We start from the raw sequence: 14854 nt of genomic DNA, 5'->3' as shown, positions 1-14854 counted from the left end.
CACCCGGGTGCCCCTGGATCTGCAATGCATTCCACTGCGTGTCCTGCTCCGTCATAGCGATTGCTCTCGCTCTCCGGAACCCGCCGTGTGCCAGGCCCTGTCTCTTCCCACTGGCTCATGAGCGGCTAGAGCAGGGAATCCTTTTGTCTTCATCACCACATGCCCAGCACCTAGTTCCAGGCTTGCAGCTGCAGTGTCTCGTGAGACACACTTACGGAACTGATAGAAGGGCAAACACATTCAAGTAGGGGCCAGGGGGTGCTTATCCGGCCTGTGCTGCTCCTCCCCAAGGCCAAGGCAAGGTTCTTGAGATGGAGTGGTGTTCCTGGATCCACTACCCCCTCCCTTAGCACCTACCAGGCCCTCATTCCCGCACCCAGCCAGCCTGGATGAGCAGGAAAGGCTCTCTCGGGAAAAGGGGCCACATAAACTATGACCTGAAGGATGGGGAGAAATTATACGTGTCTGTATATCTGGATTTATTCCATATACTTGAAGCCAAACAAGATTTTCCAACACAATACCTACCAGAGCAGATATGACAATATATTAAACAAGATGTAAAAGAGATTTCATAAAAAAAATTTTTAAATGCCACTTTTCTCAGGGCACCTGGGTGGCTCAGTTGGTTGAGCGCCTGCCTTCAGCTCAGCTCATGGTCCTGGGGTCCTGGGATCGAGTCCCTGCTCAGCGGGGAATCTGTTTCTCCCTCTCCCTGTGCCGCTCCTGCTCATGCTCACTCTCACTCTTGCTCTCTCTCAAATAAATAAATAAAATCCTTGAAAAATGCCACCTTTCTCATTAAATATTTGTGAGTTTGGAAAAGATAATTATGGTTCAGTTTTGTTACTGTCATGTTAAGATGAATTAATAAATAAATATGTTAAAAGGGTGGGTGGAAATTTGTTCAGTAAATGACAATAACAACAGGAATAATTTATTAAGCACCTACTATAGGATGGGAACCGTGCATAGCACTGTACATGGTTTTCCACTCAGTCAATCCCACAACGACCCTACGAGGTAGATATCATTGTTGTCCCAGTTGACAGGTGACAAAACCTGAGTTTTAGAGGAGTAAGCTGCTCTAGGTCATGTCATTAGTAATGGACAGATCTAGGTTGGACTCCAAAGTCAGAGCTTGTAACCACCCTACTCTATCTGCCCCCCAAAAGAACAGTAATAGTAATAATTATTAATACTCACCAGACTCTTATTTTTGGGCCAGATGTGAAGCTAAGCTCATAGCTTGCCATGTTTTGTGTATCACAATGAGATTTATAGCCAATGAGTGCTATGACTAGTCCCATTTTTAGAGGATGGGAAATTGAGTGTCAGATAAAGTAACTTTTCCAAGGTCAAGGGGGATGTAGAATTAGGACTTGAAACCGAGTCTACCTGATGTGGAGTGGTGCATTGCAAGAATGGTGCTGCATTAGGACAGGAGGTGAACTCTGTCTTTCAGACGGAAGGGGCACAGATGGGGCCGGCCAGGGTGCTCTGGGTAGCTCCTTCGCTAGGCTGGAGTCCCTAATGCTTACCTGGGATGGCCACTAAGTTCTGTAGCTCCTGCTTCAGGTCCATAATGTCGTTGCAGAGCTGGATGTCATCCATCCTGGGGAGACAGGACACCAGGCCACAGCAGGTTATGTTGACCGAACGTTCTACACCCTGAGCATCACCCAGTTTAAACAAAGGGTTTAGGGGAGGATGTTATCCTCTGTGAAGACTACACATGCTCTTTTTTAAAATTTAAGTTCAATTTAATTAACATAGTATATTTTTAGTTTCTGAGGTAGAATTTAGTGATTCATCAGTTGTATGTAACACCCAGCACTCATCACATCATGTGCCCTCCTTAATGCCCATCACCCAGTTATCCCATCCCCTCACCCCATCCCCTCCAGTAGCCTTCAGTCTGTATCCTAGAGTTAAAAGTCTCTTATGGTTTTCCTCTCTCTCTGTTTTCATCTTATTTTTCTTTCCCTTCCCCTATGTTCATCTATTTTGTTTCTTAAATGCCACATATGAGTGACATCATATGGTATTTGTCTTTGTCTGATTGACATATTTTGCTTAGCCTAATACCCTCTAGTTCCATCCACATTGATGCAAATGGCAAGATTTCATTTTTTGATGGCTGAGTAATATTCCAATATATGTATTGGAATATATTCCAATATATATATTGGAGATATATATATATATATATATATATATATATATATATATATATATCACATCTTCTTTATCCATTCTTCTGTTAATGGACATCAAGTGGACATCAAGGCTGTTTCTACATTTTAGCTATTGTGGACATTGCTGCTATAAACATTCTGGTGCAGGTGCCCCTTTGAATCACAGTGTTTATATCCTTTGGGTAAATACCTAGTAGTACAATTGCTAGGTTATAGAATAGCTCTATTTTCAAATTTTTGAGAAACCTCCATACTGTTTTCCAGAGTGGCTGCACCAGTTTGCATTCCCACCAACAGTGTAAGAAGGCTCCCATTTCTCCACATCCTCATCAATATCTGTTGTTTCCTGACTTGTTAAATTTAGCTATTCTGACCAGTGGACCACACATGCTGTTTTTTTTTTTTTTAAGATTTAATTATTCATAAGAGAAACAGAGAAAGAGGGAGAAGCAGGCTCCCTTCGAGGAACCTGGTGTGGAACTCGATTCCAGGACCCCGGGATCACAACCTGAGCCAATGGCAGATGCTCAACCACTGAGCCACCCAGGTGCCCCCCACATATGCCCTTTATACAAGTTCTCCTTCAAAAGAAGAAAAACAGGGGTGCCTGGCTGACTCAGCCAGAAGATCATCTGACTCTCGATCTTGGGGCTGTGAGTTCGAGCCCCATGTGGGGTTTAGAGATTACTTAAATAAATAAAAAATTTTAAAAATAAGAGAAAAGGAAGAAAAACAGAAGTGCCTGCTATCCTACTACTTAGAAATGATCAATAACTGTTAATAATACTTTGATTGCTTTTGGTCTTCACATCCTTGATTCTGTTTGCTTATACAAGTGAACTCAGGCTGCAGGTTCAGTGATTTCTTTTATCAGTTATATTAAAAAATTTTAAACATTATAGAAATTCATAATGTGGAGGAAAATCTCCCACAATCTTTTAGAAAAAAAGACATTGTCAACACTTTGGTATATATTCCTCCAGATTTTTTTAAATGTTCATGTTTATACCATAAGTTACAACATCGTTATTATGCAAAAACATTTTGCAATTTTTTTAAGTTCATGATATATCTTGGGCCTTCTTCTGTGTCAGTACATGCACATCTCCTCGTTTTTATTTTTTTTTTATTTTATTTATTTATTTTTTTTACATCTCCTCGTTTTTAATGGCTGCATACTATTTCATTATATTGCTATGTGGTGATTTATTTAACCATTCCCCAATGCGCAGACATCTGGGTTGTTTCTAGGATAAATTCCTAGAAATACATTAATTCCTAGAAAAATTAATTCCTAGAAATGTAATCACAGGGTCAAGTGACATATAACATTTACATTTTTTTTAAAGATTTATTTTATTTGACAGAGAGAGAGAGAGAGAGAGAGAGCAGGGGCAGAGGGGCAGGGCAGAGAGAAGGGGAGCCGGATGCGGGGCTCCATCCCAGGACCCTGAGATCATGACCTGTACCAAAACCAAGAGTTGGATGCTCAACCAACTGAGCTGCCCAGGCACCCCAACTCTTATGTTTTAATTAGTAACTTCCAAATTGCCCTCCAGATGGATTGTGCATGATATTCCCACCAATATGTGTGAAAGGACGCTCACTCCTATTATCTCACTCATCGGGCTGCCTGGACAATGTGGCATTACGAATTACAGTTTTGTAGATGTGCTATAATTTTAACTTAGATGGTTGTAAACAATACATGTACTGGATACCCGGAATTTCACCAAGTAGATGTTTCAAGGCTGCTTTAATTACCTCCTTATCTTCATTACGTAGGTGGGGTTTTCAGGTTGGGTTTTGGGGGTGCCATTTTAGCCACTGTCGGATACATCTGGAATCTTGAAATAATTTTCCAGATTTTGGAAAATACCAATAGGTACGAGAAAGGAAAGGATTCACATGAGGCTTTTTCTTCATGTTAGATTATTTGGAGTGGGGGCCGTGGATTCTCAGAAGTGGCATCACCGAGTACAAAGAGCTTGACGTGGCTGCAGCTACTGAGACATATTTTCAAATCGCTTCCCTGTGGGCGTAGAGGGTATCTGCCTTCATTCTGCATGTCTTTATTGAACATCTCTTGTGCCCACCACCGTCGTGGGCTCCAGGCAGGCAGCAGCTTCCTCTGCCCTCAGGAGCTATAAATTTAGGTGGGTTGACAGATAGTGAATGCAAATACAACAGAATGTCACATGCTCTGAAGAAGAATAAAGCGAAGGGCATGGCTGGGGTTGGGGGTAGGTGGATGGAGGGGCCAGTTTGGACACATCATCCTACTATCCCAGCAAGAGGGGAGCATTCACATTCTCAAAGGACTTGTCTGAGTCCACATAGCAAGTGGGAACAGGCCAAGGACTAGAAATCAACTCCTCTGAATCCAACCTTGCAGCCTCCTTCCACAAATCTGCTCCCCCCATTCAGAAGTGCCATCCACAGACCAGCTGGGCCCCCCACCCCCGCCCTTCCTTTGCTGGCCCGTATGACCCCCCTCTTCTGATACTAGCTCCCAGCTTTCAGGACAAGCAGCAGGATCATCTCCCCATTGCCAGAGGCCCCCATTTGTCATTCGTCAGGCCCTGCCCTAAAATGTCCTAGCAGGTGGCAGCTGCCTGGAGCGAGACAGAGGGCTTGCCAGGAGGGCACAGCCTGTTCCCGTGGGCTCCTATCGGCGATGGTTCAGCTGGAGGGGCTCCAGAATCCTTTTCCGCATCGATTGCAGAGATCAGCCTACATCAGTGGCTCTAATGAGGATGATTTCGGTCTCCGGGGATATTTGGCAACGACTAGAGACACGTTGGTTGTGACAACTGGGCGCGTGTGGGGATGGCTGCTGGCATCTACTGGGCAGAGTCCAGGGATGTTGCTAAACATCCTACAGTGCACGGGACGGCCCCGTGGTAGAGACTGATCCGATCTGAATCAATCATGCTCACGTTGAAAAATCGTGGGTTATAACCACAGAATTGAGACGGGTACCTGACTGATCATTTTTGAGAGATGAAAGAAGGAAAGGTGGGGTGATAGGGGCAAAAGAGAGGCAATGGTTAGAAGCAAGAGCACTGGCACCCAACAGCTCTATGTCTAAGTGGCTGCACACCAGCAACTTAACTTCTCTGAGTCTTACTCTCCTTGGTTTTTTTTTTTTTTTGAAAGATTTTTTAAAATTTATTCTTGAGTGCCACACAGAGAGAGGCAGAGACACAGGCAGAGGGAGAAGCAGGCTCCATGCAGGGAGCCCGATGCGGGACTCGATCCCAGGACCCCGGGATCATGCCCAGAGCCAAACGCGGTGCTCAACCACTGAGCCACCCAGGTGTCCCCACTTTCCTCATTTTTAAAATGGAAATAGTCTTGTCTCCCCAGATTATTCCACGTGTCAAAGGCTGAGCGTGTGCCCGGGACACATAGAGTAGAGTGCTCGGTAATTGGCATCTGTTGTAACGATTAACTATGACAAAGAAGCAGGGAGAGAGAGCAAATGATGCTGGGGAAAAATCTGACAAATGGAATGTGTTCAACCTGAGAAATAATCATCTTTATTGGTTATGTTCCTTGATGCAAAAGTTTTCAAATAACTTCTTACCTAATTGTAGGAGAGACCCTTGCTCACTGCAGAGTTTTTGGAAAATACCAATGGGTACGAGAAAGGAAACTAAAATGATGCGTGACCTCGAACCTTCCGCGCAACCCAGAGGCCGCTGTTCTGCTCCGAGTGTCTCCTCTCTGTAACCCAAGTGTGGCAGGCGTGCCCTGGGAGGTCTTAGTCCTCACTCTTCTGTCCTTCTCGAAACCACAGGCAGCATGATTTTGAGTTCTCCCAAACACACTCAAATCTACCACCATTAACAGTTAAGGTGGAAATCTTCAGAAGCTCTCAGGGGGAGTCATGCTGCAGATCCTCATGAAAATCCCCATTAGATAGCACTCTTGCCCTCACATTTCTCTCTTGCTACCAGTTCTCATGTCTTCTCTTTCTCTCCATTCCTCTTCCACACACCTTGCAGCCAAAGGAGGGCCCTCCCATCCCAGACAACCCAGTTCTGGCCTTCAACTTACAAACCCCAGTTGTGAGAGCCCAAAGCATGCTGGTTCCTGGAACATCCCCCCAGGAAAGGAGCGTATTCTCTCGTCCTCCTTCCCAAGTTATTTATCAGACTATTCACCTCAATAAAAATCAGGTCTGGCTGGCCTGGGTGACTCAATAAGTTAAGCATCTGCATTCAACTCAGGTCATGATCCCGGGGTCCTAGGATTGAGTCCCTCGTCGGGCTCCCTGCTCAGAGGGAAGTCTGCTCTCCCTCTCTCTTGGCCCTTCCCTGCCACTCACGCTCTCTTTCTCCCAAATAAATAAATAAAATATTTTATTTTTTTAATAAAATATTTTAAAATAAATAAATAAAAATCAGGTATTTCTCTGGAACATGGAGGGAAGGCTTTCACCATTAAGAGAAACAAAAAGTCAACATGTATTGAGCATCTGCTATGTGCCAGGCACTGTCTCACACTTTCTATGCATAAACTCAACTAAGTCCTTGCAGCCCATCCTATGAGAAAAGGGTGTGCATCCTCATTTTACGGAAGATGAAAGGGAAGTTAAGCAACGTGCCCAAAGCTCCACCCTGAGAAAGGGCAGTTGGGGTTCAGCTTGTGCTCTTGACCACTTTGCCATGGTGTCTCCTGTCTGTGTGACTCCTTGAGTTGGTTCTTGTCCTTGAGTTGACATGATCTGTTGCCCATCGAACTGACCTTCACCCTCCACCTTCTTCCTAGAGCCCTGGCTTGTTCAGGAAGCAGTATCTCCCCCCTCCCCCCCATGGAAGCCAGTTGTCTTAGTAAGCTCAGGCTGCCATAACAAAATACCATAGGCTGTCTGGCTTAAACCACGAACATCGATTTCTCACAGTTCTGAAGTGCTAGGAAGTCCACCAAGATCAAGATGTCAGCCAATATGGTCCCTGGTGAGGGTCTCCTTCCTGGTTTGCAGGTGGCTACCTTCTTGCTAAATCTTCACAGGATGGAGAAAGGGATCCTCTCTCTCTGGGGTCTACTTGTATAAGGACCCCAATCCCATTTGTAGGGGCTCCACCCTCATGACCTAAGTACCTCCCAAAGGCTCCACCTCCCAGTACCATCACACTGGGGATTAGGGCCTCAACATATGAATTTGGGGGGTAAAAACTTAGTCTGCAGCAATAGTGATAGCAATCCCATCTGCCTTTGCCAGACATCCACTTTCCCAGGCTCCCTTGCAGCTAGAGGTAGCCAAGAGACCCACTTCCAGTCAATGAGATGGAAGAGGAAGTCTGCTTGGGGCCGCTCCATGGAAAGATGATCCAAATCCTCAGTGTTACCCCGCCCCTAGTCCTGATGCTTCAGTTTGTCACTGTGGTGAGAATGGCACGGGGAAGGAAGAAGGAGGCACCCTGCTGACTCTCAGACCACCCATATCTGAACTTCTTGTGAAGTAAATACTAAATGTTCTTATGGTTTAAGTAGAGTGACCAACTGTCTTGGTTTGCCTGCAACTGTTTCAGCTTTAGCGCTGAAATTCCCATGTCATGGAAAACCAGCCCCTCCCAGGCAAAGGGGGACAGCTGATCACCCTAAATTTAAGACACTATTAAAAAAATTTTTTTTTGAATAGGTGAGGGACAGAGAGAGACTCTTAAGCAGGCTCCATGCCCAGCTCAGAGCCCAACACAGGCCTCGATCTCATGACCCCGAGATCATGACTTGAGCTGAATTCAAGAGTCAGACGCCAAACTGACTGAGCCACCCAGGTGCCCCTAGATTTAAGACACTATTAATCGAATGTTCTGTTACTTGTAGCTGAAGACACCTTCACCGATACATTAAAAAGTATTTCAATAGTTTATGCAAAGCACTTCTGAAGCTTGGCTGGAACTTTTGAATAAGGCACGTTAGTCTAGTTCTCTGTAGAAATAGAGCTAAGTCCTAGAAATTAAACTCTTCTGTTGCCAGCTTGTTCCAGAGAGAGAGAGAGAGAGAGAGAGAATGAGAGGGAGGGAGGGAGAGATGTCATCTCCAAGAACCTGATTAATGCAACAGGGAAAAGAAGCCAGCCCATGCCATTCTGCGTCTCAGCCTTTCATGCAGGGATGATGGAGAAAATTGGTCATTTTACCAGCTTTGGGCAGGAAAAAGTGATCAAGCTCTGTCAGAATAATGGTGCAGCTGCTTTACCAAATATCTTTGAAAATGACATGGTCTGGAGCCTAATGGAAATCCAGCAGAGACCGTAATACGAAGGTGGAAGTAGACTGACAGAGGAAAAGGCTGACTTTTAAAAATAATATTTATCTGGCTCTTTCTTTTATAAATTATGGATGCTGTGGCATTCCTGGGATGGGGTGAGAAGAAATAGCATCCATCCAGAGATGAAACACTGGTCTAGGGCCTGGAGCCTGGACCCTGACCTGAGTCCCAGCACTAAAAGGAAAAGCCTCTCCCATCACTAAAAGGAAAACTCTGGCTTTCTATACACTCTACCCTTCTGACACCAAATGTGTGTGTTTTTCCACACTGAGCAATTCTCCAGGTCTCGGCAGACCCTGACTGGGTGTCCTACGACTTAACTCAATTCGATACTTGCTGCCTAAGGGTAGCACAGACTCTAAGGTTAAGGGCTCCATCCCCTAAGCCTACCCCTGCTTCAGATGCCCATGGCAAACCCAGATCACCTGCACTTTTGACCAACTGGCCATAAATCGGGGTTCCCCCCATCCCCCTGCTCAGGTTCAGTACTTTGCTGGAACTGCTCATAAAATTCAGGGAAATGTCCATTTAGATTTTCTGGCTTATTATAAACTATATTACAAAGTGTGAACAGAGTGATGAAGAGAAAGCACAGAGCCAGATATGGGGAGCCCTCTCCAGGCTCTCCCAACATCCTACTTTACAGATTTTTTTTATGAGGCTCCATCATGTAAGCATGATGCTTTCTTTTTTTTTTAAGATTTTATTTCTTTATTTGACAGAGAGAGAGAAAGCACAAGCAAAGGAAGTGGGAGAGGGAGAAGCAGGCTCCCCCCTGAGCTCTATCCCAGGACCATGAGCTGACCAAAGGCAGATGCCCAACCGACTGAGCCACCCAGGCACCCTAACATGATTAATTCTGAAGTCAGTCTCCAGATCCTCTCCCTCCCCTAGAGAATGTTCCAAGCTTCTAATTATGCCTTGGTCTTTCTGGTGACCTGCCCCCATTCTAAAGCCATCTAGGGGCCCCAGCCACCAGTCGTCTTATCAGCATACAAGAAGATACTCTAATCACTCAGAAAACTCCTAGGGGCTCCTCATGTCGGGAACTTTGGTCAAAGACCAAATAGCAACACAAAGGAGGTGCTCCCAGCACCTCCTACCACTCAGGAAAGTACAAGAGTGTCAGGACCTTTGTATCAGAAACTGGAGTCAAAGCCCAGACATACTTCTTATTATACCACAGTGACTTTGGACAAGTCATTCCTCCCCTCTCAGGAGCTCTGTTTCGTGTATAAAATGAGGGGATCCCTCATTCTATGTTGGGCCATGCACCTGGCCCATCTGGGCCATGTTCTGCTAGCACATGGAGCCCGCCAGACCTGACGGCTGATCTCATGTTCACCGTTCACTGCCTGTACAACGTGGGCAGGTCCCGCCCTGGTCTGGGCCTCAGTGCTCTTGCTTGGAAGAGGAATTATACCCTTGTCTTGGGGTTGCATGAGCATGAAACAAGTTCCCGGTGTCCAGCAAGTGGCCCTGCGCTCAGCACACACGTAGTCGGTGCACAGGATAAAGGTCACAGCCGTCTGCCCTGGGTGAGGAGGTGTGTGGCCAGGCTGTCGCCTTTCAGACACTCCTGAAGAATCCTCGCCACTGTCCCCGCATCAGAGAATGAGTCTCACTTTCCTGTGCTATTTCAATGTTCTCAAGCCGAATGGTGAGGATGATGAACGTGGGCATTTGTTTAGTGTTCTTGGATTAATGAGCTTAAATGTTATCCCCGGGGGGTGGGGGGATATAAGGACTGTGACATCTCGGGGAGCCCGTGGGCTCAATCACTTCTTAGCATCCTGCCAGGGATCAAGGGCCCAGAGAGACGCCTGTCACGGGCTTAGGTGACACATCTACGACATGGACATCCTTGTGACGCAACACTGAGGAGCAAGCTGCCTGTTTGCTCTGTGACGTGTCTGTGATCTGCGTGCTTCTCCTTCTGTTATAACCCTACCCTTGTTCCTCGATGCGACCCTCTGTTCCCAAAAGAACGTCACCTCCCCGGGACCCCCTGTTCCCAAAAGAACATCACCTCCCCAGAAGCACAGATTACTTCTCTGCACCCCACCCCCCAGGGCTTTTCTAGACTGTCTCACTTGTGAGTCAAAGGAAATTGCTAGCACTGAAAAACTCATCAAGCTGAACCGTGAGGGTCTGTGTCCCTTCCTGTGTGTGTGCCACACGCGTCAATTACAGATTTACCTGAAAAAAAAAATTTCAACAATATTGTTGAGTTTTGTTTTAGGCCTGGAAGGGTATTTCTGATCTTTGGTTATTGTCTAAATATTCCTTAAATGCAGCCTCCCTGTAAAAATGTCAAGCAATACAGAAGTATAACCGTAGTTGACATTTATTCATGTTTTTGTACTATCGGTGCCGGGCTCTGGGCTAAGCATTTAGCACAAAACACCTCAATTAATGCTCACAGCGACCCTCCCAGGTGAATGCTATTATTATCACCCTTCTGATGATGTCAGGAATTTGTTCAAGGTCACAGAGCGACAGGAACTTGAACCACCAAGGCAGTCTGGTCTCCCCACTGGGAATATGCAAGTTCCATCCCCTATGGTGGTTGGAGTCTGGGGAAGACAGAGCTCAGAGTAGTTGGGGGGAAGGTTTTTCAGCATGAGGGGCCACTTGCAGGGGCACAGCCTTGATGTCGGGGAGAAGGGTGCCAGGCCCTCAGGCAACAGGGGCAGCTCACTCAGCTGGCTGCAGGAAGGCGTGTGTTGTCCCCAAGTATGTGGCAAGTGAAGAGTCCACCTGCATAGGACATATTGGTGGGTCTGGGTTACAATGGCCTACCATGGGAGCCATCATGGGTTCTAGAGTGAGAGCATGGCACGGCAACGTGTCTATGAAAGCCAGTTTGGCTAGATGTGTGACCCGTGTGCACACACCTGGAAGAGAGCACCCTCACTCTGAACTTTCTGTGTAAGGTACCCAGGAGACTTCATGGAGGATGAGTTTGTTCATGAGTCTTCAGCACCATTGACAAGCTACAGCCCATAGACCAAATCCAGCCCACTGTCTGCTCTGGTACATTGGATGAGCTAAGAATGGGGGGTTTTGTTCTGTTTTGGGGGGGTTTGGTTTGGTTTGGGGCATGGAGCCCAATATGGGGCTGGATCTCACAACCCTGAGATCACGACCTGAGATGAAATCAAGAGTCGGACATTCACCAGACTGAGCCCCCCCAGCATGCCCTGATAAGACGGTTTCTACATTTTTAAATAGAAAAAAAAAATCAAAAGGAGGATAAAATATCCGGACACATGAAAATTAAATGAAATTCAAAGTTCAGTGTCTATAAATAATGTTTTATTGGAACACAGCCGTGCCCATTCATTCACAGGTTGTCGGTGGCTGCTCTCGCTTAACTGCAGAGGTGAGTCATTGGGACAGAGGTTGTATTACGGCCGGCTGCACTCTCACATTTTTACCAGCTGGCTCTTTGTAGAAATGTTTTGTCAAGTCCTCATCTTCAGAAAGGACCATGCATTAATCAGAGACTAAAGGACTTGCTGAGGCTGGAAGAGCTCTCACCTTATATGGATGAAGAAGCCAATCCCCAGAGAGGGGACTATTGCTCACAGATGCATTGACTTGCTGATGCATCTAATAAATCAATCATCCTGAAAATACTTATTAAGAGCCTACTGTGTGCCAGGCTTCCTGACTCAATTTTCACTTGCACAAGCCACTGAGTATCTAGGCCAGCCACCAAGGCCATGCGGTGAGCCGGGAGGGCTCTCACAGGTCCTGCTGCTTTCACTAGGGGTCCAGCCTGCCCTCTTCTCCGGGCTCCAGCGAGGAATTGGGCTGTGCCCAATGCATAGAAGGTTGGCCAACAGACTGCCTGCAGGCACCAGCTAATGTGATCTGGCAATTTCTGCAAAAGCATTTGTCCTTCTATGCGTCCTTTGTCTCTTGAAAGGAGATACTAAGTTTCTGAGATTTCATTTCTCATTTTATGTTGAGGCTCCAATCTCCTACCAAGATAGAGCCTAGATAGCATCCGTAAGTGGTCCCTTGAATAGCTCAGAAAGCTAGGAAGGGGAGGGGGTTCTGGCCCCAGGTTTTTCTAATCCTGGCCCTGAGGCCCTTGGCTGAGTGGCTCACCAGGAACTGAAGATGCAGACAGGGCGCCTGGTTAAGTGCCTGCCTTCTGCTCAGGTCATGATCTCAGGGTCCTGGGATCAAGCCCCATGTTAGGTTCCCTGCTCAGCAGGGAGTCGGTTTCTCCTTTTCCATCTGCCCTTCCCTCACCCATGTGCTCTCTCTCTCTCTCTCTCAAATAAATAAATAAATTCTTTTTAAAAAAAGAATTAAAGATGTGGAGAAAGATTAAGTTTCAAACAGGTGAGGGTAGGAGGGAAAAAAGGGAAAAGAGAAGGGAGCAGAGAAAAGGAATCACTGTAAATACTCCAGAAGAGCACGTGGATTCCATATATAATTTTCAACCTCTATAGGGAAGAACTCAACAACCATTACGAGGTTATTGCCAGCCAGCCTGAAAGATTTTCTCAAGAGGACCCCTCGAGAAAGTACAGCCAAGAGAGAAGAGATGAGCTGAGATACTAAGGGGTTAGGGCTGCCCGATTTGGTAAACAAACAAAAACCAGGGCACCCAATTAGATTTGCTTTTCAGATAAATATCTGATAATTTGTAGTATAAAGATGCCCCACACAATGTTTGGAACATACCCCACCCTAAAAACAGGATCTGTGGTTTATCTGAAATTCAGATAGAACTCGGCGTCCTGTGTTTTCTCTGGCAATCCCAGGAGAAGAGGAAGGCTAGAGTTTCAGCATCGACTTCATTTCCAAGCCCGGGGCTGGGGAGTAGGGGGTAGAATGTTCTATGCTGGGGGAGGAGTGAAGTCTTCTGCAGGCTGCAGTAGTCAGAATAGTGGCTGCATCTCCTAGACTTGGCCCTCCCCACGGCCACTGGACAGCCCTCTGTTGAATGGTTTCCTGCCCTGTGGGAGTCTGAGAAGACCGGGATGAAAAGCCTCAGGGAGAAATAAGAAACATGGCCCATGGACTGATGGGAGGAGAAAATTGGGGACAATTTGGAAACCTATGTCAAGGGCTTTGAAAATATTTAAACTCTTGATTATACCCACTGATTTCCATTTCTAAGGTTTCATCCTCAAGAGAGTGTTAAGGGTACCATAAAAATTTAGCAATGATTATGTGCAATACAGCCTCGTTTGCAATAGCAAAAAAAACAAAAAGCAACCTAAATGTCCACCATTAATAGCAGGCTGCATAAGTAAGTATGGGACATAGGCATAACGGGATTCATAACCCAGGCATTAAAAATGACGTGTGGGAGAGATGGGATTGGTGTCAGAGAATAAACCCTATAAAAAATGGTTAACAAATGTGAGGATCCAGTTTTGCAAAGTACATATGCACAGACTCCATTCGAGATGTTACAGTGATGATTTTGAAGGAATTTTTATTGCTTTCATTTGCTTCTCTGTGTTTTTTTTTCACAATATGCATATACCTCTGTGGTTGGAAAAGATGCTTGGTATGCTATCTGGATGACTTTTAAAGTGTTTTGTTTTTGGGGGGCGCCTGTGTGGTGCAGTCGGTTAAGCATCTGACTTGCTTTTGGCTTGGGTCGTGATCTCAGGGTTGTGGGATCGAGCCCCACGTCAAGCTCCGTGCTCATTGCAGAGTCTGCTTGAGATTCTCTCTCCCTCTCTCTCAAAAATAAATAAATAAATTTTTTAAGAAAGAGGCATTTTGTTTTTTAAAGATTTTATTTATTTGGCAGAGAGAGAGGGCACAAGTGGAGGAGTGGGAGAGGGAGAAACAGGCTCCCCACTGAGCAGGGAGGGAACTCAACACGGGGCTCAAGTGCAGGACCCTGAGGTCATGACCTGAGCCCACGGCAGATGCTCAATCACTGAGTTACTCAGGAGCCCCTTGTTTTTCATTTTAAATTACTACAGGCCACCCCTCTCCCCAGAGGCAAACCTGGCCAGCCTTGGGTCACTGCAGCCACGGTAGAAACCCATCTGCGGCTTTATTTCTTTGGCCTCATCTCTAGCCATGGACTGGCCACTCTGGGCTAGTAGCCCAGTGCACACCTGCGTGCATCCTCACCTTCGACCTTCAAGCCTGCTCTCCCTTCAAGTCTTCCCGGGATCAGAACACCTTTGTCTCAGGCTAATTCCTCAGCAGTCCCCGAGACGGCCTTCCTGATTACCCCTGTGGCTGAATCAGGTGCTCTTCATTCACGCTGCCAAGGCCCAGGTCATACCGCCGTCCACCCCCCCCGCCCATAACAACCTGGACACTCGTATTTCTCCCTAATAGACTGTGTGCACCCTCTAAGGGACCTCAAGTCTTCCCTCTGC

General features: G+C 46.3%; 1 protein-coding gene across 3 annotated transcripts in view; it reads right to left on the bottom strand.

The window, feature by feature from the left end:
• Positions 1-14854, bottom strand: part of BMERB1 (bMERB domain containing 1) — a 129850-nt gene that overhangs the window by 25879 nt on the left and 89117 nt on the right. For all 3 annotated transcript variants that reach the window (XM_077906727.1, XM_077906728.1, XM_077906726.1), the window contains exon 3: positions 1542-1615. In XM_077906727.1, coding sequence (XP_077762853.1) covers positions 1542-1615 — 74 coding nt within the window. The remainder of the gene's footprint in view (positions 1-1541; positions 1616-14854) is intronic.

This window comes from Canis aureus, chromosome 8, assembly GCF_053574225.1.
Source record: "Canis aureus isolate CA01 chromosome 8, VMU_Caureus_v.1.0, whole genome shotgun sequence".
NCBI lineage: Eukaryota > Metazoa > Chordata > Mammalia > Carnivora > Canidae > Canis > Canis aureus.
The sequence above is the reverse complement of the archived record's forward strand: the minus strand, read 5'-3'. Positions and strand labels throughout refer to the sequence as shown.